Source organism: Phalacrocorax carbo, chromosome 4 (genome assembly GCF_963921805.1).
Source record: "Phalacrocorax carbo chromosome 4, bPhaCar2.1, whole genome shotgun sequence".
Lineage (NCBI taxonomy): Eukaryota > Metazoa > Chordata > Aves > Suliformes > Phalacrocoracidae > Phalacrocorax > Phalacrocorax carbo.
Window position 1 is genome coordinate 81,038,709 of NC_087516.1, and position 27,397 is coordinate 81,066,105.

General features: G+C 40.3%; 1 protein-coding gene across 5 annotated transcripts; it reads left to right on the top strand.

The window, feature by feature from the left end:
- Positions 1-46: 46 nt before the first annotated feature.
- On the top strand, positions 47-27,129 carry ZGRF1 (zinc finger GRF-type containing 1). Of its 5 annotated transcripts, XM_064450625.1 has the most exons (29): positions 47-210; positions 1,114-1,207; positions 1,804-1,884; positions 2,009-2,089; positions 2,213-2,269; positions 2,738-2,923; positions 3,289-5,473; positions 5,798-5,880; positions 6,562-6,660; positions 7,985-8,090; positions 8,177-8,283; positions 8,490-8,640; positions 9,651-10,309; positions 11,863-12,001; positions 12,495-12,679; positions 13,116-13,303; positions 13,903-14,036; positions 14,797-14,943; positions 17,890-18,004; positions 18,836-19,095; positions 20,325-20,484; positions 21,109-21,186; positions 22,033-22,180; positions 23,006-23,133; positions 23,476-23,599; positions 24,044-24,220; positions 24,343-24,477; positions 25,149-25,410; positions 26,810-27,129. In XM_064450625.1, the coding sequence occupies exons 3-29, from the start codon at positions 1,864-1,866 to the stop codon at positions 26,941-26,943; spliced, it is 6,249 nt and encodes a 2,082-aa protein (XP_064306695.1). In that variant the 5' UTR covers positions 47-210; positions 1,114-1,207; positions 1,804-1,863; the 3' UTR covers positions 26,944-27,129. The 5 variants fall into 5 exon arrangements, with proteins under 5 accessions (XP_064306695.1, XP_064306696.1, XP_064306698.1 ...); XM_064450626.1 differs by lacking the exon at positions 14,797-14,943; XM_064450628.1 differs by lacking the exon at positions 5,798-5,880 and having other exon boundaries at positions 3,289-5,331.
- The last annotated feature ends 268 nt before the right edge of the window (positions 27,130-27,397 follow it).

Genomic DNA, 27,397 nt, shown 5'->3' on the forward strand with positions numbered 1-27,397 from the left:
GCGGCCCGCAACAGCAAGAAGAAAAAAAAAAAAAGCCCCGGCGGCACAGCCCCCGCGCATGCGCATGCGCAGCAGTAGGCGCGCCTGGCCCGGCGTGCGCGTGACTTCCTCCTGGCGCCGGGCGGGCGGCGCCGTGACGTCACGCGGGCTGCGGCGGGAAGTTTGGAAAGGCGGCGGGCGCCATCGTCCCTCCGCGCCCCACCGGGACAGGTGGGTAGGGACAGGGACGGCCGGTGGGTCCCTCAGGCGGTCAGTGACAGTCTCCCGCGGGGGGGGGGGGGGGGCGGCTCATGGCGGCGGCGAGGGGTTCTCCCAGCTGGGACGGGGGCTGGACCCGGACCCGGACCCGGACCCGGACCCGGACCCGGACCCGGACCCGGACCCGGACCCGGACCCTTTCTTGCTGTCTCCGTTCTCGCTGTCCCTGAGGGAAACCCCCGGGGAACGTGGCCGCGGGTCAAACTCCGTCGCGCTGAGGGTGTCACTAATGAGTGATGAGCTAAAATGGACCCACCTGGGTCTTTCTCAGCTGTGTGGGGAAGTGGGCTCAGTGGATCTGTAGGAACGTGTGTGCACTCATGCCTGGCCCTACAGCGTTCTGCATGGAGTTGTAGCGAGCCTTCGCATTCACCCAGCGAATGGCAGGAAGATGTGCTGGGAGGTTTAGGTTGGATACTAGGGAAAGGTTCTTCCCCAAGAGGGTGGTGGAGCCCTGGAACAGGCTCCCCAGGGAGGCATTACAGCACCAAGCCTGGTGATATTCAGGAAGCACTTGGACAGCGCTCTCAGAGACATGGTGTGAATTTGGGGTTGTCCTGTGCAGGGGCAGGAGTCCTTGATGATCATCCTTGATGATCCTTGTGGGTCCCTTCCAACTCAGGGTGTCCTATGATTCTATGAGCTGCTTTAAACAGCTAAAGGAGTAGCTCTGTGTGCTTCAAGGGTGTCCATTTCCAACATTTCATGCCTTACTAAACACCTGGGGACCGCCAAGAAGGTGGCAACTGTAAGAAACAGCATAAATCTCTCCCGCTTTAATATAAACTCTTTCTCACCAACCCACAGTGTTAGAGCAGCTGACAGTTTTGTCTCTTGTGATCATTTTTCTTGCAGTGCTGTTAACGGATGGAGCTAAGGTCTGCAGCTCTGCAAACACGGATGCAAATTGCAGTCCTCATCAGATGTTTTAAGCCACTGATGTACAGCAGTAAGTCACAGCTGCTGGGGATGAGTTGATTTGATAACGATTTGTTTCTGCCTTCATCATTAAAGGCTATTTTGGAAGTTATTCTGATCTAACTTTCAAGAGGCGTGACTTCATGGGTAACTGGTTTTGAGAGTCAGTTATCTTCACCATGAATTAAGCATGCATGAACAAGTTCAGAGTCAATAAACTTGTGACAAAATTATTCTGCTGATAGCTTCTGTGGTTTTGTTTTTTGGATGCAAGTAAATGTGTTTAGGATAATTTCTTAATTCTGAATAGCAGTATGATCACTGGAGTTTTCAGAGTTTCCAGCCATTCATCTAAAGGAATGAATTCCTCTGAAAGTTAGTAAATATGTTGGCATATATAAAAAAGCAATTTTTTAACCAGTAGTTTTTCTGTTAGATTATTTTCAATGTTTTTCCTTAAAAGACCCACATCAGCTATACCCTGTTGTTTTGTCATTGTCTTGCATCTAGCTCTCTTGTTTTGGTGGGGTGGGAGGTGGAAAAGAAAGAAAAGCAAACTGACATCTATTTTTTGGTCAATATGTTCCCTTCACAACTCTGGATTCTGAACATTTCCCTGTCTTACAGGTTGTATGAGGATGTAAATATCTGTGAAATAATCTGTTGGATGACTCTTTTGTCAAAGGAATGGCTTCTCAGGAATTTAGTGTAAGTGTTCTCTAACACTGTGTACAATTAAATAGAAATAAATTAAAAGACACTAGGCTGCTGCTGTATTATTTAAACATTTTCTTACTTCTTATTATCTCAACATTTTACCCATTTAAAATAGGTATTATATACTCACCAGAAAATGAAAAAATCAAAAACGTGGCAGGATGGAATTCTGAGGATTAGAACTAGCGGAAATAAGGTGAACAACTTGGATTGAATACCTTTGGACTTAATATCATCTGCTGGTGCTGGGCTGTCAGCGGCAATCTAGTTGACCTGTGAAATAAAACTAGTTATTTAAAATGTTATTTTTTCATTGCAGGCTATCTTGTTTGATGATAAAGGACAATGTTTGGAGAGTTTTTTTATAAAATCTCAGGTATATTTTGTTTGGAGTTTTGTGGGTTTTTTTATTTTTATGCTTGATTGTGGTTTGTGTTTTGGGAGGCATTTCAAACTCTTATTTGGTAACTGAGGTAGTACTTTTCCTTATTGTGGATATGAAAGAATGCTGCAATGCAAATAATGGAAAGTGAAAACACCTTCTATTTATTGATAAGTCTTATTGTTTTTCCTGAACCAGCATAGAGTTTTTATGGAATTTTATTTCTTTTGGGTAAAAGCAGTGTGTTAGAGTGATACACGAAATAAGCATAACCTGAAGCTAAGTGCTAATGCTTTCTAGTATATGTATATTTTAATCTAAGTATTTATATGGCAGCTGTGATATACTGGGTGTAAATTTCTGGAATTTTTACGTACAAGTATTTAGAAGGCTATATTTAGAAGACTTTATTGTTTCTCATATACCACTACTATATACACGCTCCTGCTTTCTGTTTTCTAGGTGAATACTGGAGATAATTTAGAAAGCGAACGATATTTGATTGCAGTTGAAGCAGTAAAAGTGAGTGAAAAGTCTTTCGAAGATCAGCCAAGGAAAGCAGAAACTCCAGCCATGGATAGAAGTGGTGTAAAACCCGGTGTTCTGCCTCCCAGGCATCTGTCTGTCGGCTTGAAAAGGAAGTTTACGGTATGACTTTGTTTCAAAAGTTATGTCTGATGTTAATATGCATTTTAAAACACAAAGGGCAGGACTTTTAATGAATGGTAGATATAGAGATAATATCTTCCTGCTTTTTTGGAACTGTAAGCCAGAATGTGTTACCCGTAGCTACTTTTTCCAGAGTTTACAAACTCTGTTTGGTGTAGCAGGATTGCTATTGTGAAGGCTGCAGTGAAAATTGCAAGGGCTTGAGGTTATTTCCGTACACCTGTGGAATCGTCCTGCGCTACTTAATCAGAATGAATTTTATGGAGCGTGCCTTATTTTCAATGTTTGATTATAAAATGTGAAGTTGATTTCCGAGTAGAATTAATTTAAAATTTCTCTCCTAGGGTTTCCAAGGGCCACGCCAAGTTGAAAAGAAAATATCGACAACAGAGGATGGAGAAAAACCAACAATATTGCCATTATCTAAGCAGTGTCAGGGTACTTTTCCATCCAAGTTTTACATTACCTCTCCATTATTTTCTACGATTTGCAAGAAGGATGCGGAAACAAATCTATCCGCAGGCTTTCACGAAGATGCGTGCACGGATAATGGTAGAGAACACGTGTCTCTCTCCTCACTGCTTTCAGCTCCATTTCTTGACAGGTGTGAGGAGGCAGAGAAGGAGAACTCTGACCAGTCCATTGCGATGCCAGTACCTCCTCTAATTACCGGGCGTGCCAAATCTAGTAGCCAGACAGCCGGTCACGGGGCAGCGTCGCACAACATCAGGAGCACAGCACAGATAATAGCTCTTTTGAAGTCTAAACCAACGCAACGATGCGGAGAGCAAACGTCTGAAGTCATAGAGCATCTTTCTGGGTTCCAGGCGTCAGAAAATGCAGCTAGTTTATATAACAAAAAAAGCACATTCCTACCTGCTTTTTCGGGCAACCCTGCCGAAAGACTCGTTCAAAATATGCAGCACCTGCCTTCTATCGAGGGAACTGTGAATGATGAAAAGGAATGGAATGCTGAATTGCTTCTACATTCAGCTGAACAACCCTGTGGTGAAGAAGACGCAGGACAGAGGTGTGAGAAAAAGGCCAATAATTTAAGTCAAGATTTACAAGATCCCTGCAATACAAATAGTTGCTTCCTACCTGAATCTACCATACGCAGAATGAGCGACAGTCAGTTTGTCCCACCCTCGGGTGACATTTTGTGTTCAGCCAGTCCAATCACCTTTGAAGAAAATCTCTCCAGATACAGGGAGCATTCGGTGACTAATGCTCTTGAGGAGCGAGGTTGCGAAGTGAGGTTGCAAAGTGAGCTTCAGCCAAGACTAAGTTCAGAAAGAGCGCCTGGCGACCCGGAGCTCTCTGTGGGTGTAACGTTGACTGAAACTGGAATTGTAAAGGAGGGAATAAGTACACACAGCAAAGACTGCGGTCCAGATGAACAGGTGATGGAGGTAAACTTTAATCTAATGGAGGCTTTTGATTTTAATGACACAGACAATGAAGAGCTGTGTGAAAGAGATGTGAATAAGCTCGCTGAAGGAGACATGCTTTCACAAAGTCCAGGTTGCTTAAAGGGAGAAGACGCAGCAGAGCATAGTGTGTTGAGACTTCATTCTTGCTGTGAAGTAGTGACACGCAGTGAAAATGAAGAAGTCAAATGCTCAATGTTTGACAGTGAGAACAATGGCAATGAGTGCCCTGAGGGTATGCCCTCTCAGCTTTGCGACAACAGTGTCGGAGATACAGGGAGAACTGCAGAAGACTCTGCAAACCAGACCAGAATTGAAGTGGAACTTTTGAGTGATGGACACAATGCAAAAGAGATTAATGAAAGTCAATTAGGTATTAAGAAGGATCTTGATGGCTGTGCAGCGCTTACCGTTAACGGCGTGTCACGGATAAAAAGCAAACGCGCTGATCTTTTGCCTGGTGAGACTGAATGTCACTCTAAAAACAGTACGTTTGTGGAACATGAAATACTTCCGGTTATTTCTGCCAGCAGAATCATTTCTGCAATGGACAAAAGATCCGAAGATGATCTTAAACAGCTTGGATGCACGAAATCCCCAGATGCTGATTTCAAACACTTCTGGGGTAGTAAGAGTGACAGCATGAAACCAGGTAGTCCTTTGCTGGCTTTGTCACAAAACCCAGATCCTAGCTATGGCTCATTCCAATATATCGCAGAAGACCATCAAAAGGTATTTGGCATTTCACATAAGGAAGATACTCTCATCTCCAGAAGCTCTATCTATCCTTTAGGAAAAGGCCGCTCATCCCCAGAGGAAACAGCAGTAGGCGAAACTGAGCTTAAAAATGTAGAGAGCATAAATGCCTTTCATGGAGCCTGCAAAGGTGAAAGAGTAGGAACGGATTGCCTGAAATGCACGGCAATGGCTGAAAATTCATCAGATCTTCCCGATTTGGTAAACAATATTGCTCTTCTAAGAGCTTTGACTCAACATAGCACAGCATTAGAAAGCTTACAAAAGATGAAGGAAAATAATAGCATATTCCATGAAGCAGAGACTTCTAAAGAGATACTTGAAGCCCCTATGAAAGATGAAGGTTAGGTCAGCTTCTATTTTAAAGTGGTTTCTGTATGACTGCACCTATATGACTTCTGTATTCTTACCTCTCCTGCTGGACAACTCATTTTCAGAAATCATACTGCTGCAGCGATGTGTTATGAAGGTTCCCTCATGCAGTTTTTGGTGTTTAGAACAACAACGCGGACTCAAAGTCTGTATCTTTGTTAGAGTTAGTTCAGTTAAATCCGAACTGTGCGGTTATCTGCATGGGTAAGGTTTGCAAGCCCAGTAAATATTTGGATGTTTTCCTGCAAAAAGAATGCTATAACTGTAACTTATTATGCTTTTCCATCTCTTGTAGCCATAAAACAGTTTACAGAAATGCCTTACTCAGAAAGTATACAGGCATCTTCCTGTTCGTACTTTGATTCTTCTGGCCTTATGGTAACCGATTTTTGACTACATCTATCTTATCTGTACAAGATAAATTAATTTTCAATGAGGCTTCTTGAATAACATTATTGGTTTATGAAACTACAGAGGTTGAGCTAGAAATCGCTTAGAGGCATTGGCTAAGAAGCTGATGGTAAACAGAAGATGTCCTCTTGCAGACCCTATTGCCAATGAATGTTCAGGAGGCCTAACGTGTGACAAGAAACTTAATGCAAATTGTAATATTTAGTTATGTTTAATATCCCATTAGTATGTGTGGTACTTCTCCTTCCCTACGTCATCTTCTTTTGCCATCTATTTTTTTCTTTCACTATCTTTTTGAATGCCTGCCTTTCCTAGAAGTTTTAACACTTGGGTTGAAATACACTAGCAAATCTGTCTGTGCCTGATGCTTCACATTGATTTTTGTCCAATGCTATTGATAATCTTTTTCTTCCAATCCATCCAAAGTGAAAGAACGATTTTTAGATTAAATTCTTCTTTCTCTTGTCCCGTTTGAAAGCAAACGTAGTTTCTTATCCTACCGTGGATTGTTCTGGCTTCCAAATTAAAAAGGGCGTAATTTAAAATGCTTCCTCTTGTATAACTACAAGCGATAACTTAGCTTAACTTTTCACTTTAAAACATTATTAAATTGTTAAACTAATTAGCTGTTGATACTTTTATATGCAGCCCAACTGTGTGGACAATTCATTACAGAAAGCAGAGGCGTGTATTCTACCAATAGCAGCGGCCCAAAGAAACCCTAGGACATCTGACTGCCAACCAAAGGTATGATTTCCATGGAACTAAAGTAAAATGAATAGTTTTTTCTTAAATTTCAATTCAATGGCTTACTATTTACAATATATTACAGTAAGTCCTAATAAATATTTAACCAGCCTCATAATGGGCTTCTCATGACTTTTTTAGTACAGTGGTCTGTGGGAAGTTTTCCACGGAGAGTTTTAAACTCAAATTTTACAATACAAAAAGAAGACTAAACATACTATGTCAAAATATCAACTTTCTGTTGCCAGAGATTTGTGCAAAAGCTATATTGCTGCTGAGTTGCAGGAATGCAAGAGAAGGAAAGAAAAAAGCATAGATTGGGGATATTTTTTTTTCCTCTTTTGCAGCTTCCAACACATTAGTTTTGATGTATGTATGAAAAGTACCTTTACTGACTGTAGATAGTTCCAGAACAGTGCTTATTTTCAGTTAATGGCAATTCCAATATTTTGCGTAGCCTGTTGCATTTCGAGGGCACCAAGTAAAGGGATCAGCAGCTAGTGAGATAATGTTGAGAGCTCCCTGCTCACAGCTAGGATGGCAGCAGTACCCAGGTAACACGGAGTTCGCAGCTGAGAGTTTTTTGTCACCCCTGTTTTCAAGCAGTGATGTCCTTCCTGACTTCAGACAGGTATAACAAATTTTTTTCAAAGTTATTCTTACTAACCTTAGTGCGAGAAAGTATCCTGTAAGTGTAGGATAAAAGAGTTCATTTTTAGAATACTACAATCATATCGAAATCACTAAGAACCAAACATAGTACTTTGTGGTTAAAACGTTGCAGTTTGACAATTATTTTTACCCATTTTTCTCACAGGAGTATGCATTTGCAAGATGTAACTTGTTTTTTTTTTCCTCTGAGTGAAAAAAGTCCACGGTCATAATATGTGGTATTAAACAGAGATTTCTTTTGGAGAAAAGAGGCAGAGGGCTTTTACAGTGATTGTTTCTTGGTGTTAGCGGTGTAATATTCGCCTCAGCTGGATTTGAAATTTGGTATATAATTGTGAAAGAGTTCCAAAGCATGGATTAAAACTTTGTTGCATGGATTTCTGTTCCTCCTGGATGCCAAGAAACATGGTGTAATGTTAAATAAAATATATTTAAAATAATGCAGTACGTATTTCAGTATTTAAAATAATGGAAGAAAAGTGATATTTTGTTTTTTAATTCCAGAATGGGCTAGAGATACTGAAGAATTATACCTAGAAACCAGACTTAGAAAGAAGATGTTTAGAAATAAGATTCTCACAAAGATAATATTTATATAGAGGATAAACAATTTGATTTCTAACAAATTTTTCCTTATACTTTTTTGGTAAAGTCTCCAGGCTCAAGAAGTCTTCGTGAGGGTGATATCATCTTTATCGGAGAAGAGAATTTTCAAAAGAAGTCTAACACTATTAAAAAGTCAAGAATGGATCAGTCCCGTAAGTGAAAGTAGAAGTAGAATGGCAGCGGTTGCCCTCAGAACAATTCTCCTGCATGACTTCTGTCCCTCGCGTATTTTTCCTAGCATCGGCATTGCACGTGCGTTCTGAAGTTCCGCCGCGGACTATGTCAAGCTCACCCTCACGTTCTGATTTGAGACAAACGCAGTGGACTTCATGGGAACCTGGCAAGGTGTGAACTGACTGTCTCTTCTAGATCGTGTTGCCTTTATTTCCAGTGTGTCCATGGTAGCAATTCCTTATTTTGGAAACTTACCTCAACTCTGAGAGACACTTCAATTGGTTGGTATGATGAGAGAGAGAATAGTGCCAGAAGAGCAATAATCAAGGGGTTTTTTCCCCAGTCATTCACTTGACGTGTTCATTCTTCATCCGCAGATGATCTCCTCAGTGGAACTGACTGCCTCGCTTGATCCAGACTCTACAGTTTCTCCGGCTTCGGGAAGTGAGGAAGCTATGGGAGACATCCAGGAGCCCCTGATACACAGGATCTTGCCAAGTGAACCGGAACTTTCAGAATTGTTTTTCAGTAAGAAATCATAGTTTATAATTGCACTTTACAATATTTTTGCTAGAAAATCTTTAAGGATTTTTGAAGCACAGTGAGTTGCACTATAAAAGGCAGTTACCCCGGGCGCAGAAATACACTGAGATAGGTCTGGGTAAATGCAGAGCTTGATTTGTGTTTGTCACATGTTTTTCACAGGGGGTGTGTTACTTGTTTAAAGCACAATTTTTAACAGTGTTTTCCAGATTGGCTGGATTAGCATTGAATTCCATGCCTCTCCCTGCCCCAACTATATTTTCCTGAAAGAGACTTCAGAATAGTGATTTAATTTTATAAAGAAAAATCAGCTTCTAGTTTTGGGGGGAAAAGGTAACCTTCTAATTCATACTCATGTTTTCATTTATTTACCTGCTTTTAGTTTTTTTCTGTATTCAGCTGTCCTCTGACCCCCTTCCAGCTGACACCTGTCAATGACTGTCATTGGCTATTGATAGTGAACTTAGTCCCAAGGGCGCTTGTGATACTAGGAGCCTATTTATCGACCTCGGGTAATACTAATTTACACAGTTCTGTGGGTGATCCTTTTGGAAGAAGGAGTAAACGTTGAGCTGTTCATTTTCCAGCTGGCGGCTGTCACTGACCTACCAAGAGTTAACAGGTTAATGACCTCCAAAACACAATGTTTAAATCATTTCGGTTGGGACTTGATGATCCTAGAGGTCTTTTCCAACCTTAATGGTTCTATGACTTCTACCAAACGTTTTCTTTTATAGCAGTAGAGTGCCTGCAGAAATGTATTCTGAATATAGAGATTTAAGTATTAAAAGAGTCACGGTTCAAAATCACTCACGTCATATAGAAATGTAGCGTGGGACTGCACGGGCACGACACGAAGAGCTTGCCAATTAGAAGACAGGATGTAAAAGGAAGAACTTAGAATTCTTTCCTTTATCTTAGCTTTTTGTACATCTGAAGTTAATGGGCCATCCGTAAGTGCTACAAGTTGCTTGTAAGATGTATTTGCCCTACAGCACGGGAGAAATCCAGCTATCCGGAGGAATGCGGCCTCTCGAGGTTCAAGCCCACAGTTAAACCACGAACTCCGTTTGTCACTCTTCCTGCCACCGAGGAGATTCCTGGCGCAGTTTATCCAACTCCCAGCGAGGAGGTCCAGCCATCTTTCAGCTCTTCAGCAGTCAATTTATGCAACAAGGCGGCGGTATTTCCTATTAGTGCTTTTGGCCCCGAGGACAGAAATTATGAAACCTCCGTGTTTGGAGAGTATACGGAAGACGGACAATGGGAATCTGTACGAGCAGTGTTCCCTAATGCGACTTCACAATGCAGACAAAGCAAGTGGCTAAAATATCAAAACAGTCCTCAGTGTGACTCGGTAACTCAAAACAGCGATGATAGGGAAGTGAGTGATGACATCTGTGCTGAGAACGTCCTTGGAATGCTGCTGGGTGACACAGGACAGAGCAGTGCTGTGAATAAAAGTGCTCCCGGCTCTGCACCTCTACAGACAGCCAAGAGCATGCTTGGTAAACGCTGTGCCAATATCAGCGACCAGGATACGATTTCAGAGAGGAAGTTACTTTCTCCGCACTTAAGTCAGACACCTTTGGCTGAAGCAACACAAAAGGTGTTAAGTCATTTGAGCTGCCACACTGTAACAGGAGATGGCCAGGTGTGTAACTGTTCAAGCAAATATGGGTCTAAGTGACAGAAACACATTTTTCTGGACAAAGTAACTACATTTATCTTATTTTCTGCAAGATATGATCAGTATGATTGGATGAAATGTTTCTACATTTGTAGAAACACAAAAGAGTCCCAGCTACAGAACAGCAGCTGCTAATGTGTGTTTTTTAAGTGCTGTGACCGATCCTTTGTAAAGGTAATACCTTGGTGCACACAGTGCCAGGTTTAGGTTTCTAATCTGAATGTTGATGGCAGGAAGATGAAAGAAGCTGTCAGGCTGTTTTGTCACCTATAATTGGTAAGAAGGTGTTTTCAAGAAGTGTTTTTGTTAATTGTGAAGTGAACATGGTTTTAACGAATACCCAGATCTTGCTTCATAACACAGTGTTTGATTTCAAAATATTTTAAATATCTTCAGTTTTATTGTGGAAAAGTAAGTTATGGCAGTGACTGAGCACCTAAAAAAAGAGCATAGCTCCTTGTGACCAGTAGGCTGTCTTAAACAAATGGAGTAAATTCAAAAAAAAAAAAAAAAAAAAACCAACAAAACAAACCAACCACAAGTCAAGTTTTAAAATTTGTCAAATGGCTGTGCTTGAGAGTTAATGAAAATGTTAGATTTTTTCCTTTTTTTTTCTTTTTTTTGACCCAAACTTAGTATGCTGTGTTTTCTAATCCTTTAAAACTGTGCAGTAAAATTGTCATGTGAAATAGAGGTATGGAAATAACTAGGTTATGAAATACACACACAGTGTGTGTATTTATATATTAACCATATATATTGGATTTTAAAAAGCTTATGAAGAGAGTTACCGTTATAATGCCCGCTGCAGTGTAGGTAGTGGAAGAAGCTCCTCAGAACTAGCTGGGATGGCAGGCACAGGGATAGCAGTGGTGTGCACACTTTCCCAAAGCTCTCTAGTCTGCTTCTTCTTTCCCTCTCCTTGTGCTACCTTTGCTATAGTTTCATCTGGTGGTTTTATTTTTATGCAGAAATGGTGTTAAAAATGGGGCTTGTGTGCTCCTTCCCCATGTCTAGGGCTCAAAGCGTGATTCTGAATTGGATAATTTACTTCAAAGCCTTTGAAAGCATTACCTGTGTTATAAATATAGCCTGTTTGTCAAGGGGCAAATTTTAACTTCGTGGCACGTCCTAAATGGCAGTCCAAGCTCTGTGGCTGTAGTTCCAGGTGTACTTAATTTTACTCCTGTTGCCAGTCCTGTTGAATACATGCTCCTGTACGTAGTTAACATAGTCTGCAAACGTTCGTGGTGAAGGGGATTTGTGGTTTTGCTTGTAGAAAACTGATTCTTCATTGACAGTCTTCATGTTGAAACCTCTGGTTGCAGAATGTTTTCTGGCCCTGAATGTTTTCTGTTTAGTTGGACTTACTAATGACAGCACGATATATAAAAGCAAAAAAGGAAAAAGAGAAGAAAAAGGGATAGGTTTTGGCACATCTGTACAGTAGCCATTTATAAAAATTTGTCTCATTCAGGGTTTTGCAAGTTCTAATGGTTTGTTTTTCTGCTTTTTAGGACATAACGATTTCTGAGTTGTCTTTTCCTAATGTGGATAAAGTCAAATATGCTAATCTTCCTAAAAGAAAGGTTTCCATACCAACTGTGTTTCAGTCTCACGTTCACTACAAACAGATATTTAAAGCTGCTCTGACAGGTACGTCTAACACCACACTGTGTAAAACGCTGTCATTTTGAAAGTGCGTTTCTGAAGCTTCACAAAGCAGGATGAGAGGGAGAGAGATCAACAACATCCACCTATGGGAGCAACGGTGTGCATTTGGGTTTGGATATATATACACAGAAATGTATTCAGTCTGTACCCAAAATTGGAAAGAGAAAACAAAAGACCAGTATGCTTCTGTTCAACCATGTAACCTTGTGCCCGTTCGCCAGTGCTTAGATTCCTACCTAAGCTTTCCCCGGCCATTCGAATGAAACTAAGGCGCTTCGAACAAATTATTTGCACGTGCAATATATGAATTTTGCAGGTCGCATGGTTTCTTTTAGGATTCGGATTAAATCTTCTGATGGATTTAGAAGTGGGGTTGAAAGTTTCAGGTGAAAACGTACTTGTTTGGATGTTGTGTGCGCGTGTAACCATTTTACGGCTGTACTAATTATTCTTTTATTCTCCTTTCTATGTCAAGAGCAATTAAACATAATGCTATTTGAGTTGTCACAAAGATTACACAATGCTCTTTCAAAAGTGGATATTTCATTTTACACTTCATTGAAAGATGGGCAAAGCGAGAGCAAAGAGAGCTGCGTTCCACTCTGCAGTCACATGCATCCTGCTAAGCTTGTTGTGGTTAAAAAAGAAGGTCAAAACAAGGTGCTGTTTATTCCTTGTTTGTTTACAGTTTGGGGTGTTTGTCTGGCATATAGACCCTCTTGTGTGAACAATTACAGGGCAATTCTGTGTGATTTACAATTGCAGATTAATGTGATGCCTTACAGAGATCACTTTTAAGATCTGTTGTAGTATCCACTGGTGTCCAGAACTGTTGATGTAATACTTTTTGCCATACAGAAACAGCTTTATAGATGTAAAGACCTGAATTGATAATTTCTGAGGTTACGTGGCATTTCTGCAAGGTATGATTACACACACTGGCTTCAGAAGCCCAGAGGTCTGGCAACACACTTGTGTTTTTCAGCCAAACAGAGTGAAAACACAGGCGTTTATCTGATTATTTTGGTTTTTGCTTGTTTGTTTTAATGTGCTAAAGGTCATTTTTTTTCTTTTTTTTTTTCCCCTCCCTTCCTAGGGTCGTTTGTTCTATACCTGTGATGCCCCAAAAGCTGAGCAGTGTTCGTTTTTCAAGTGGGTGGAAGATGTGAACCCCGCCCAGATAAAATCCAGACCTAGTGTAGTGCTTCACGATATAAAAAGTATTGGCACATACGTCAGAAGTCAAAAGATTTCTCTCTATGAGGGATGCCAGCTTTTGGTGAGGTATTCTGAAACACTGTGTACTTCTCACAAGTGCTGTTTGAACGGCAGGATTTAGAAATATTCCAGTAGCTCTGGATTTCAGTAGCATTTAACAGACACTTTCACTAACTATGCTTAAAGAGGCTACAGTTCTGCCTAGAAATGTAAAAGCCAAATTAGCGAAGGCATCACAGTCACAGCAATGGCACTTCAGGTCGGCACTCTTTCCAGCAAGAATCAAATCTGCTTACTAGCGACTTGATCAACTGCTTAATGAAATCCCTTATGATCGTTGTGTTTGAATTACTGTTCATTTAATCTTTCATAAAAGAATTTGATTTATTCTCTTAGTGATTCCAATTTTAATGTTAGAAGTTGTATTGAAGGCTATTCTGTGCTGCTTAACCCTAGGGGAAACAATTTAATTACGGCTGAATATGAGAGAAGTGTTTTGCAGTCAAGATAAATGTATTTAAATCCTGGTAATGTAAGATGATGAGCAGCCGCCAAGATCTCCGCTGTATAATTTGGTCTACTCTGTGGAGCTTTCTTATTTTTGGTGGTGAATCCAAACTGTGCCAATTGTTTACATGCTCTTTCTTGAAATTACAATTTAACAGGAAAGCCTTTGAAATTCAAACACAGCAGTGTAGCAAGTTCAAGAAATTTATGAATACCAGATCTGAGGGTGATTCCAAAAACAAATTATACCTCAGACTAAGCAGAAAGGAGCATTATTCTCTCTATAGCAAAGGTAAGCAAAGCTTAGGCATGAGAAGAATTGTCGGTGTCACCTTGTGCCTTTTTAAAGTTTTAATTTGTAATCTAAAGAGAAAAACTGAACCCTATTTCTAAACTCCTGACAACCCTGAAAATTCAGTTCTCGTTCTGGAAGGGCAACAAAGTATCTCATGAATTCATCTTTTCTTGTAAATATTCATCTACCTTAGAAAAAGATAAATTCCATGTCCTTGGGTTTGGAGTGTATTGAACCTGTGAATCATGAAGTTTCAGGGAAGTCCATTATTCAAATAGATTATATTTAAGGATAACTTGATGTGAAAATTGGGGTTTCAGTAGTTGTTGCGTATCTCTTCTAAATGACGGACATGTCCCAGAGTTGGAGGACATTCAGTGATTTCATCCGGATGGTCCCAATAGTTCGTCTCACTTCAGTAATTTTTGAACTGATACCCATATCTTCATGGTTTGTTCTCTTTGCTCTTGGAAATGGTACAAAGGAAATTAGGCAGAAACAAATGTGTTTGTCTGTGCACGCTTCGTGTACAAGACAAACGTTCTAACAAATCAGGGGTTTGAAACTTAAAATTCTGAAGCTCTGCGGGGCAAAACTTTTATTACAAAACTATCTAGGACTTCCAATACTCCCTACTTTCACATTAGCAGTGGATTGATTTGCAGCATAGCAAATGCTGAGCTGTTCTGTCCAGCTTGGTTTTCTTTAAAAGGCAGCAGTAGAAGAAGCTTATGAGAACTCTGTGGTTTTTTGACAGATGATATTTGGGTTGTTTCGAAGACTCTGAACTTTGATCCCCTTGATACGTTCATTGCAAGTAGTGCTTTCTTTGGACCATCCTCCAACAATGAAGTAGAATTACAACCGCTGAAAGGCTACTCTCCCTCAAACTGGCGATCAAATAGTGAGTCTACACCAGATAATTCAGAATTGTGGGAAACTGCTATTGAGAGGAAAACCTGGCCAGCAAGGAAGGACGAGATTAGAATTTCTCACATCTAATACGTTATTTTATTCACAGTATTTTTCCCCTTGTATCTTTGAATACATAATTTGAATACAGTTCTTAATGCAAAGTAGCTGGTAGGAAATTCTAAGTGGGTGATGGAGAAATGAGGATAATATAAATAATGTAGTCAGTAATATAATATAGAATGCAGATTGGCTGTCTGAGTAAGTGACAGGAACCTGGAATACTGCGTTCAGCTCTGGGGCCCCCAACATAAAGAGGACATGGACCTTAGGGAGCGAGTCCAGAGGGGGGCCATGAAGATGAGGAGGTGGCTGGAGCACTTCTCCTAAGAGGACAGGCTGAGGGAGCTGGCATTTTTCAGCCTGGAGAGGAGAAGGCTGCGGGGACACCTTATTGCAGCTTTTCAGTATTTAAAAGGAGCCTGCAAGAAAGCTGGAGAGAGACTTTTTACAAAGGCATGGGGTGATAGGACAAGGGGTGATGGCTTTAACTGAGAGAGGGTAGATTCAGATTAGATATAAACAAGAAATACTTCACTAGGAGAGCGATGAGGCACTGGCACAGGTTGCCCAGAGCAGCTGTGGATGCCCCATCCTGGCAGTGTTCAAGGCCAGGTTGGACAGGGCTTTGAACAACCTGCTCTAGTGAAAGGTGTCCCTGCCCTAGTTGGAACTAGGCGATCTCTAAGGTCCTTTCCAACCGAAACCATTCTGTGAGTCTACGATTCTATGAATATGTTGTTACTGTCCTTGAAAAACAAACAAACAGAAACCCCGAACAACTCACTGTGGAAGATTTCTATTTATATAAAAAGCCATGTATTAAATCTGTGATTTGGCTGTCCCGACGTTCCTTTCTGTGCCTTTGTTGCTACAGTCCAGAATGACTAAAAAATTAGTGTTTCAGAATTCAGAAGAAACCAGTCAGTCTAGTTGTAGTTATTTTCATCATTGTACTTTAAAAAGAAAATATTACTAACCCTAGCACTGGTGGTTTTTAATGAACTGCTGACCTTTTTATTTAGCAAGCTGTTCCCAACTAAGCAGCAGCCATCCTTCTTCTTTGGTTTTAACATTTTTGCTTGGGATATTTTTGTAATATTTTGTCATCAGTGTTTTGGAAACAGTAGGGTTAGTGGGCCTTAAGTGCAGAGAGCAACAGTGTGGGTCTGCTATAGATGATGCAGAAAAATGATAAATGTGCTGCCAACCGTGATGCAAAAGTTCCTTATTTTTGCTGTTGAAATGAGCTCAAGTTTTGGGTTGGTTTTGGGTTGTGTTTTTGTTTGTTTGTTTTTTAAAAGAAAGAGATAAAGAAAGCAATTACGTAGTGATTCTGGAGCTAGTAATAATATACCTCTGCTTATATTCTTTTAATGCAATATGAAAATTGTGTGCTTGATAGCAAAAGGCTGTATGCGCAGCGCTTAACCTTAAGCAGGTAATTTGAGTGTTTCAGGTTAACAACCTAGTCTTTTTAGGCTTTCTATGTAATCATTAGGGAGAGAGTTCCTGCAAAGCACAATTCAGTGAGCCTACATTAAAGTCCTGTTCTGAATTACGTTCAGAAGACTAAAAAATAGAGGGGAAAAAAGTACAATGGCGCACAAGTTATTTGTGGGCATACATGTTATCAAAATCATGGGCTTCAAATGCAGTTGGAGGTTTGGTTTTGTTTGTTCCTTGAGTGTGAATTGCGGGACTAGAGCTCTCGAGCTGTCAGGGTCTGGAATAATAAAATCGTTGAGGTTGGAAAAGACCTCTAGGATCATCAAGTCCAACCATCAACCCAACGCTACCATGTCTCTTAAACCATGCCCTGAAGTGCCACATCTACGCGTTCTATTTAAGAGTAAATATAGCTTTTCAGTCTTAATGCTGTTGATTCACAGCATTTTATTTTTTCTTAGGACATTTTTGGTCCTAACTCTTTTTTTATTATCGTAAATACAGATGATTTAATAGTTCTATAACCATTACAAAATTAAAACCCTAAGTTGTATGAAAATAAAGCTTTAAGTAATACTTAATTGTTGGCACTGATAAGCAACAACAAAATAGAGGTATGTGGGTTACCAAACGTGTTAGAAACCTGGTACTTAGGCAATCCCTGAGCTCCAGAACCTTAGGAAAGTGGCAGTGAATTCAGAAAAATATAAATGAATACTTGTTCTGTTCTTATACTCTCCCCTAGGCCTTCACTTTTTTTCGTATGCTTTGGAAGTCGACTAGATGGGACTTGAGTCTGGCCCGTTGGACGTGTCCTTATGTTCCAGTCTTTTCTTTAAGAAAACGTCTGCTTAGCTATCATGATCACACAGCTTGCTTACAAAATTCACCTCCTAAATTCCAAAGCCTTCTAATTATCTTCAGCACCCGAGGGAATGGCAGGGGGGTGTGCCAGGAGAGGTTTAGGTTGGGTATTAGGGAAAGGTTCTTCCCCCAGGGGGTGGAGCCCTGGAAGAGGCTCCCCAGGGAGGCATCACGGCACCAGCCTGGCAATACTCAAGAAGCGCTTCGCCAATGCCCTCAGAGACATGGTGTGAATTTGGGGTGTCCTGTGCAGGGGCAGGAGCTGCACTCAATGGTCCTTGTGGGTCCCTCCCAACTCAGGGCATTCTGTGATTCTATGATACTATGAGTGTTTCTAAAATGAGTAAGGTTTTTTTATCTAAGCTTCAAAATAATGCACCTTAAAAAGAAGGGGTAATAGGTCTCTCCTCATCTATAATAGTCAGGCATGGTAATTGGGTTAACTTGGTTTCTGTTCCAGGACGGTAATTAGTCTTTTGGTATTTTGTAAGTCATTTATCTAGCTGATTTGAAATTTTGGCTAATTTCCTTTTTACCTAATAGTATTTTTCTGTGGCCTTTTCAGTGTTCGTTCATGCTTTGCTGGTTTGCAATGCTAGCGGTGAGCTTACATCCTTAAGAAATATGGAGGAGCATTTCAATCCATCTACGTTACCACTAATACCATACCTACTACAAATGTAAGTTACTGCTTCAGTGATACCATCAACCCAGAGTATCTCAACAGGTACACAAAAAAACCCCAACAAAAATACCGTTGAGTTTGCCCTATTGAAAAGTGGTTGAGGAAAACAAATCAGAAAAACAGTGCAAGGAATGAACTGTTGACGATGCGATTTTAATTTATGTGGAAACAAAAATATGTGGGTTGCTTAACTCTAACTCGATTATAAAGTGGGGTTTTTCTTCTGAAAACTTGCCTCCAGCCCACGTTTTACAGCCTAGAGATGAATTTTGGGCATTATTATGACCATTAGACTGATAGTGTAGGACTGATCCGTATGAAGTTAATGTGCGTGTTTCACAGGGGTTCAGTGGAACTGTTTTTCCTTCCCAATTTTTAGAGTCCCTTAACACAAACACTAAAAATATTTTATTGGAGAATGGGAGCAGTATTTCCAAGACTGCTTACGATTCACTGTAGAAAACAAGTAATTACTTGAATCCCTGCTGCCCCTGAACTACGTTCTTCTGCTGCTCTTAGTTCTGTCAGTCTTGAGGCCTTGGAGTAAGTCAGATTGAAAGTGTTAACGTACAGCAAGACGGAAAAATGCAAAAGCCTGTTTCGTATGATCCAGCTGGATCCAGCTTTCACCCAGGGAAGTAATAAGGCATGGGAATATACAGCCCAGGTGTAGGTCAGGGTGTAGGGGGGCAGCAACTTTTAATTATATCAGCTGTTAATCTTAAAGCGTTTCAAAATCAGGTGAGTAAACATGTCGGAACCATGAGTTACAAATTATACATACATGGTGTTACACTGCGACTTTTGATTATTACGTTTTTCTTAGGAATTTTGATTCTGAAAAGGCTACCAAAAGAGTCAACAGAAGAAAATTTATTCCACCTGCCATGAGCCTGAAACCCACAATGATGCATGGGCCTCTCAGCACTGAAGTGGCGATGGGACTAGCTAAAAAGATGATCCAAACGTTCTCATTGAACCCAGATCAAGCTACATCGCTGATTCAGATAGCTCAGATGATGACCGCCTGTGAAAATATCAAACCCGTGGAAGGACATCAGATCTTTCCTATCACAATCATACGTGGTATGTAGCAAATAACTGTGAAATTTGCTGCTATTGCGTCTTTGCAAAAATGCTAATGAATACGTAGTGGCAGTGTTAGTGAAGTATCCCTAAATTCTCTCAGTGAGGAAACAGTAGGCTTGTTTCGGTAATCATTTATCTTCAATTCCAGGCAGACTTTAAGGGAAATTTTTACGCCTAGGGAAACGCTGACTTATTTTAAATGTAGCGCCAAAGATGGGCTTGAATAAACTGCCTCTGTGTAAGGAATATCCTTCTGAATTCCTCTGTAAAGTTGCTGTCTTCACCTACTTCATCTGTTTCATGAAATTTCATTTCTTGGATGAGGCCCCTCTGATAATGACCTTGACATCATAAGGTCTGTTTTATCGGCACAGAGCTTGTGATCCTTGAATCGGAGTTCTGCCTCTTGCAGGATTTTACCTAGGTATAGAGCTCTCTCCTGGCAAGATCTATACACAAAATCAGAGTTACTTAGTGTCTTCTCCTTATTTCTTTTCATATTAAAACCGCTTTTGTCATGTATCAGCTTTGCTAAATCATATACATTTTTTTTTTCTATTACACATTATTCCTTGCTGGTTTATACTTCTGTCTTTGTTGTATCCCTTTTTAACATGTGCAAAAAGACTAGTAGCATCTTAGTTCAAAGGGTTTGGTTTCTTTTTTTTTACATCAGCATTGAAAAACACTTAGCATAAACATAGGTTTTCAGATGCTGTCAAAGTAAATACCTTGATAATAATGAAACTCTTAGTACAGATGCCACTAGACTTAAATTACCTGAGCTTTTGTTAGGCTGTCAGGCATAATAACCTAGTAAAAATTACTAGTGATTGCAAAATAATCATTTCTCAAGTTTCTTATTCTGTACCTGAGGACATGGTATGAGGGATGTGCAAGCAGATACTTCTATTAGTATTAGTTTAATGTATTGGTGAGACTCCTTCGCAAGTAATGCATGTATTCAACCAGAACATTTAGGAGTAACACCTTAGCTCCCCCTTTTCTGCAGTTTTCTGTAGACTCATTGCAGGCAGTACACGTGAAGCGTAAGGCAACTGGTTGTCCCTGGATACTTAGCGCTGCTGAAGCAAGCACCGTCGATGTTTTTACAGGAATCACAGCATAATATTTAATAAGATAAACTTAAGTTACAACAAATAATTAAAACAACTTTCTAGATAATTTTCACGTGTAACTTTGGCTTTTTTCTTCCGAAATACCAGGTGTTTTTGGAGCTGGAAAGAGCTATCTGCTGTCTGTTGTGATCTTGTTCCTAGTACAGCTCTTTGAAAGCAGTGAAGCTACAGCGGGTCCAAGACAGGCTCCATGGAAACTTCTGATCGCTTCCTCCACTAACATTGCTGTTGACAGGATACTGCTGGGGTGGGTAACTGAGATTTGTGCAGATTATAGTTTCAAAAACAATAATGCGCTTACACGGTAAAGACAATTGTGTTGCTAATTCCAGTATATCACTTGAAAAAGATAGCATTCTTTCCCTAGAAGGTGTTACACACGGGTTTCAATTCTACCCTTGCTCCTTTGCACAGCATGCTAAAAGACAGTAAGGCTAGCTGCGTGAATTTACATGAGACTAATATGGGGCTCTACTCATCAAATTTACTATTAAAATCCATCTTTGGATTTTATTGCTCAGGACTCTTTAGGAAGTAGCAGTAGGAGCAAGGGAAGGAGGGGTGGAGAGGGAGAGAGAGGCAGAGTCAGGCTTGGGAAGCTTCAGCATGAGGCTAACATGAAATAAAATCCATGGTTTGGAAGGATAAAGGCATTAACCATTTTTGAGACAAATCCTGACGAGGTAATTTACTTTGATTCACTTGAACTGTGGCCGGAGTTACGTCATCTGGTTATTCACAAAAGTTTGTGTTCTCCGGTCTTCTGATGTGTCTCTTAGCCTTTTTAGAACAATGTTTTAAGTTGTCAAATTTGGTTTTGGGTTTTTTTTTTTACATTTCTGTAACATGTATCATCTCTTTTTCTTTGAAGACTACTTGATCTTGGATTTGAGGATTTTATCAGAGTGGGAAGTATTAGGAAAATCACCAAAGCAATTCTTCCCCATAGGTAAGAATCTTAATCTTTGAGGGATCAGAAGCGATTCTAAGATTCATGATAGTATGCATGCTGTAAAACTACTATTTTGCAGTCATTCAAAATGTGGTTGTAATATGCCTATCCCAGGTTCCCTCCCCGTCCCCCTGCACAGTGGAGAACTTTTACCTGGATTTGGGAATGCCACTTGTTGCTGAAGAGAGCTAATGCTTTTAAAGTAGTAGAGGAAAACAAAATAATGGCAGTTATCGATTTGAGAATTTACCCAAGGAGGAAAAGCAAAACAGGCTTGAAATAGATATGTACTGCTGTAGTGATAACAACTAAGAGGAAGTAATAATTTAACGTTCAGAGAATTAATGGTAATGACGCGTGAATTCTGCACTACTTAGCCAAGTTATCTTTGCTGTAGTGTTCTGGGGTTTGTCCTTTAACTACTAAAAGTGACCTACGTAGTACTTTCAAGACAATTTGAGAGAACAAAGTAAAGTTCAAGATGAATAGTTCAAATTTCCATTCCTTGGTGTCAGTAGCATGCCAAGGGTCTAAAATGGTGTGAGAATGAAAAACTTCTCAGCTCTTCTCAGCTCTGCAACCAGCTGCGTACTTGGAGAAGTTGTTTACTACATGTTTGTCTCTGATGGGGTGGTAGGGGCTGAGCTCGTGGATTAAAGGTCTGTTTTAAATCAGGTATTATACTAGTCTATCTCAGCTGGATTCAGGACAGGTTAGTACATTGTTGTAAAGCACTGTTATATATAAAGTACGATTATTTTTGTGCATTGGGTGTTCACCGAACGCTGAAAACACTGTTATTGTCAATTATTGTAACGCATGTTATAAAATATTTTTTTCAAGTTTACATGCTGGCTCAGGAAATGAAAATGAGCAGTTAAAAGAGCTGCTCGCTCTCATGAAAGAAGATTTAACTCCAGCTGAAAAAATGTATGTCAGGAAGAGTATTGAGCAACATAAACTGGGGACCAATAAAACTATACTGCAACAGGTACGGTCCAAGTGATGGGACGGGGAAGTGGGAATTCACGATGTCTTATCCACAAGGCCCAGCAAATGGGAACTGGGAGACCCCTCTCATACCTGCCAAGCTCCTAGTTTTGAAAAAATTACTGAGCACAGCTAGTCTGCGCTGTCACCTTGAAACTAAAATTTATATAGTCATAAAGGTGAAAGATAAGGACCGAGCTAAATCTATGCTAGAGTTGAGTATCAACTGCCAAGAAGATATCAAATATATTTGAAGTAACTTTTTGTCAAAGTATTAATTTTTGAGATTCTACCTTCCTGTAGAAAAATCTTCTCAATTTCTGGTCTTTCCAGTTATTTGCCTTTTCTCCTCAGTCCTAGACTTGAAAAAAAAAAAAAAAATCCCAGCTTGTTGTAGAGCAATTGTAACAAAGCAGATCTGAGCCATTTGTTTCTTGTGCTTATTCCTAGTGGTCGTTGCTGCCGTTTTTGCTGCTGGGGCTCAGAAGGTTCCCAAGGATCGTGTAATCTGAACTCTCTCTGTACCAGACCAGATCTGGTCTTAAAATATCTGAGTCTGTGAATGATTCTACCATATAAATGCCCCAAGCATAAGAAATGGCAACCTTGGATCCATCTCCATGCATTCACGGTGCCTTTTACTGGAAGGTAGAATATAATTTTTTTGAGACCCAGTGAGTACGACCCAGCATGCTGTAGAACTGCTAAAAATATTTAATGTTAGGTGTATTCTACTGCCGAAGCTATAGTTACGTACTGCGCAGAGAGTAATTATTAAATGGCCTTAACTTTTTGTCTGCCCATTTCCCCCTCGCTAATGACAAAGGTAAAAGTGGTCGGAGCGACCTGTGCTGCCTGCCCATTCCCGTGCCTGAATACTCTTAAGTTTCCTGTGGTGATGCTGGACGAGTGCAGTCAGATGACTGAACCTGCTTCTCTCCTTCCTATTGCAAGGTACAGCCTTCCTTTTGTGTTTCAGCAGAGAAAAAACTTAGTTAGCAGTGACACAACCTCAAATAATTGCCAAACTCACATGTCTTTTTTTAAGAACATGAACTCCGAGGTCTCATCATAGAAAGCAGGAAGAGCAATTTTAAACTGAGGCCTGCTCTTGGGTGCCTTCCTTGAGTTACCGTGTTATTTTCACTGCAGAAAGAGGGTGATGGGGAAGGCACCCTCATGGAAAGCAATGTGCGATATGTAAACACAGCACACGCTTTTGTTATGAAGAGTTTGACGTCCTTTTTAGAACTCTTTTTTTTTTTTTTTTTCTTAATTTTTAACTTTCTGATTTAGGTTTCAGTGTGAAAAGCTAGTCCTTGTTGGAGACCCCAAGCAATTACCGCCAACTATTCAAGGGTCTGACAGCGTTCACGAGAAGGGATTGGAGCAGACTCTCTTTGACCGGCTTTGCTTAATGGTATGTATTACTAACCACGTCTTCAGAAAAGATGGAGGGTGAAATTGTAGGTCCACTGAAGTCACTAAAAGAGTCCTGGTTTAGATGTCAGAGGTGCGGTGTTTCGGCCTGTTTTTCATTAAGCTGATTCCCTTCTAGTGCATTTCTCTGTAAGCGTTTTTTTTTCACAGTGGGGGTAATTTGTAAGCATAACAAATGTGAAACAAGAGTGGATTGAAAAAAACAATGGCAGGTTCTGCCTTCTGATCTTTTTGTGCAGTTTTCAATCCAGGTGGAAGAATTGGGGGCTACGGTATTTGTTCTAACTTCTGTTGTAGCAAATGTACGAGGGTTAAGGCAGCTTACTGCAGGAAATGTTTCCACTTAGTTTGTGTTTGACCTGGCATTGCAAAATATTTAGTAATTCTTTCCCCTAGTCACACTTCCTATATCATAATTCTTTAGGGACATAAAACAATACTTCTTCGGACACAGTACCGATGTCACCCTGCTATTAGTGCCATAGCCAACGAGCTGTTCTATGAAGGAGATCTGATAGATGGTGTTTCCGAGAAAGATAGAGGTCCTTTACTGGATTGGCTTCCAACACTATGTTTTTATAGTGTTAATGGGGTAGAGCAGGTAAGTGTTTAAACATTTTTAATATAGAAAGCCCATATTGTAGGCTTTTTTCTCCATTCCATTTCTTTATGCTTTCTGCTGTTTGTGACAGCTACATTGGAAATCTTCTTCCCTATTTCTAGATGGAAAGAGACAACAGCTTTTATAACACGGCAGAAGCTCATTTTACAGTCAAGCTCATCCAGTCTCTGATTGCAAGTGGAATAGAAGGATCTGCAGTTGGTGTGATTACTCTGTATAAATCACAGATGTGTAAGGTTTGTGTAACATAGCATCAATAAAACTGTTTTCTTAGATGGATTGGTTTAGAATAAACATAGGCTCCATTTCAACTAGGAAGGATTGACTAAAAGTGAGAAACAAATGCTGGGTAGGTAAACTAGAGTTTACTGTAATTTCTCTTTCTTATTTAAAAAAAAACCAAACCAAGAAAAAAAAACAAAAAAAGCTATATTTTTTCATCTAAAACTAGTCAAAATCTTCATTCAAACACATGATTTAAAAAAACCTCTCCATTTGTTTTCCTTCCACGTGCACACTCAGAAAATCGGCAAATGAAATAGCACATCATTTTCATGAGTTAGGGGCCGTTACAAACGGGTCTGTGTGATGAGGGCAGGTAACGGAGGCATCTGCTGGGCGAGGCTTGGAGCCGTACCTCACCGGGTCAGCCACCGCGTGACACGGGCTGCCGCGATTAGCAAGCGAAAGCGCGGGTTGCCACACTGAACGCACCAGCGTTTGTCAAATACGGGTTCACTGCGTGCTGTTTTCCTGCGATTAGCTGATGTTTTACTGTCACTGCTCTCTTCAGTTTCTTAGTTGGCATCTTGTGTGGACTCAAACTTGTTGTGAGTGTGTTTGCTCGCGACAAGTGATTGAGTGTGAGCAGCGGAACTCATCGCTGTCCATATTCGTTTGTCTACAGATTCAGAATTTGCTCGGTGGCATGCACTCTGAGGCTTTTGAGATTAAAGCTGTCCAGGTGTCCACCGTAGACGCGTTCCAAGGAGCTGAGAAGGAGATCATTGTCTTGTCGTGTGTAAGAACAAGACAGATTGGGTTCATAGACTCGGAGAAGAGAATGAACGTTGCCCTAACAAGAGCAAAGAGGCATTTGTTGATTGTTGGAAATCTGGCCTGTTTGAGTAGGAACAGACTCTGGGGAAGAGTAATTCATCACTGCAAAGGTAATATTTTCTTTGCCTGTAGTTTTGAAACCAAGCAGCTCACCTTCTTCAATTAAACTATCTATAATACACTATATATTATAGTGTATATATACTACACATACGCTATGATATATAAAGTAGGTAGTACGCATACTATATAAACCAGTATATTAATCACATATAAAACATAGTATATTAGAGGAAAACGCAAATATTTGGAGGTGTGCAAATGGCATGTTTGCAGTTGCATCTGCAGACTGGTTTTTACACTCGAAGGGTATCTCTTATCCAGTAACGGGGCTTCTTTTTCTTCTTTTGGTGCCATCGGATAGCTACACGAAGAGCACGCTGGTAAGGAGAGTTGAAACCCATTACTGCATTTCCAGTCCTTTCCCAGTTAGCTTTTAGGTTGTAGACCCAGGCACAAACAAGTTCCAAACCAATTCTTCTACACAGCAGTATTTCTGAATAGGTAGTACTTAAACAAAGGAAAGAAAAATGCATCGCGCCTTTCTGCAGGTAGGGGCTCATTGGTTTTGGAAGACAAATCTTTGAGCTGCTAGGGGAAAAAAAAAACTAACTCTACCAAGTAATTCCTGATGGCTGCATTTACCGGGTCACTGTCTTCTGAACTTGTTTGTTTTATTGGACCACAGAGGGAAATAAAGTTTTTGAAAATCAGGTTTTTTACAGTTTCTGCGTATTTGCCTTGAAGTTCACTGTAACTGAGTATTTACCTACTTGAAAGCTTAAAAAGTCACACCAAAAACCTTACGGTGCCTGTCTCCACATCTTGCAACTTTGCTGGAGGAGTATAAAATGCCTGAACAGCCCCTTAGTTCTGTGTCTCTCTTTCCGCTCTGCGGTAGGCGTACTTTGGGAAGAGAGGTCATAGTTTCTCCCTTTGCTGGGGCTTGAATTAGTCCCCTTTGAAATGGGACAGTTGGTATCTCAAAGCGTTAGCTACATTTCGTCATAAATTCTTCCGTGGTGATTTTCTTTGAGCTAGAGAAGCAAGAGATGAAATAGGGTCCAAATCTCTCAAGTATATACAATAAACTCTGGCTGAATCCGACTCCCCGGTACCCACTGAGGCTCCCTTGCAGAGGGGCACATCCCCTTTTGGAAGGGGTAAGGCCTAACCTTAGCAGACACCACGAAGGGAGCGCTCAGTCTCTGGAGCAACTAATAACGAGTCACTGCAAGAATAGGTACCAAACGAGTAATTATTTTATTTATACCTGGCTGGCATCAAAGGAAGCATCTCATTAGTGGTTGAACTCTGAAGAAGAATTTCTAAGTCAAAATATAGCCGTTTGATATGCTTGGGGAAATAGCTGTTTGCATCACCACGGACTAATTATGTTATGGATGCTGTAAAGGGAGATGTAATTACCCTGTGTATTGCTGCTTTTAGGATGGGAAAATGGATTACAACACGTAAGCCAGTGCGAGCAGCAGCTGAACGACATTCTTAAGCGTTATTTGGAGAAACGGAAGGAAGAGGAACAGAATAAGAAAAAGGAAAAAAAGAATGCACCTACTTTATGAAGAAAATAGGAGTTACGTGTCTATAAAAATTATCAGAACGATTGCAAATCTAATATTTATATTTAAGGTGGGAAATTTTTGTTTGTATCTCGGTGCACTGAAACTTCTGTTTTGATTCCTTGTTTGTATGACTAAAAATGAATAAAGTGACTTTATCTGCTCAATAACTGAAATCCTTTTATGCTTACAAAGTACCTTACTGTATTATTAGTGCTTCATTATTCTTCAGATTAGATACACACATGGCATTGTATCTTAGCACAAACGTAGAGGAATTTCTTCAAACAAGTATTACATGTTTGTGGTCTTTAGGACCACTCGAAACTACAAAAAAGCTGAATGATTTTGGTTTGGAAAACGAGTGCTGTTGTGTCAGAAGCTCTCTAACAAGGAGAAAAAAAGTTCATCATCTTTATCATGGCAAAGTTTGGCTGTAGGCTCTTTCAAAGGTGTA

Bases quoted from the DNA above. Each gene is read 5' to 3' on its own strand.
- ZGRF1 (XM_064450625.1), top strand. From the start codon at position 1,864: ATGGCTTCTCAGGAATTTAGT. The intron at 8,641-9,650 runs GTAAGAAATCAT...TTTGCCCTACAG, and splicing joins ACTTTCAGAATTGTTTTTCA to CACGGGAGAAATCCAGCTAT. The intron at 22,181-23,005 runs GTACGGTCCAAG...CTAATGACAAAG, and splicing joins ATAAAACTATACTGCAACAG to GTAAAAGTGGTCGGAGCGAC.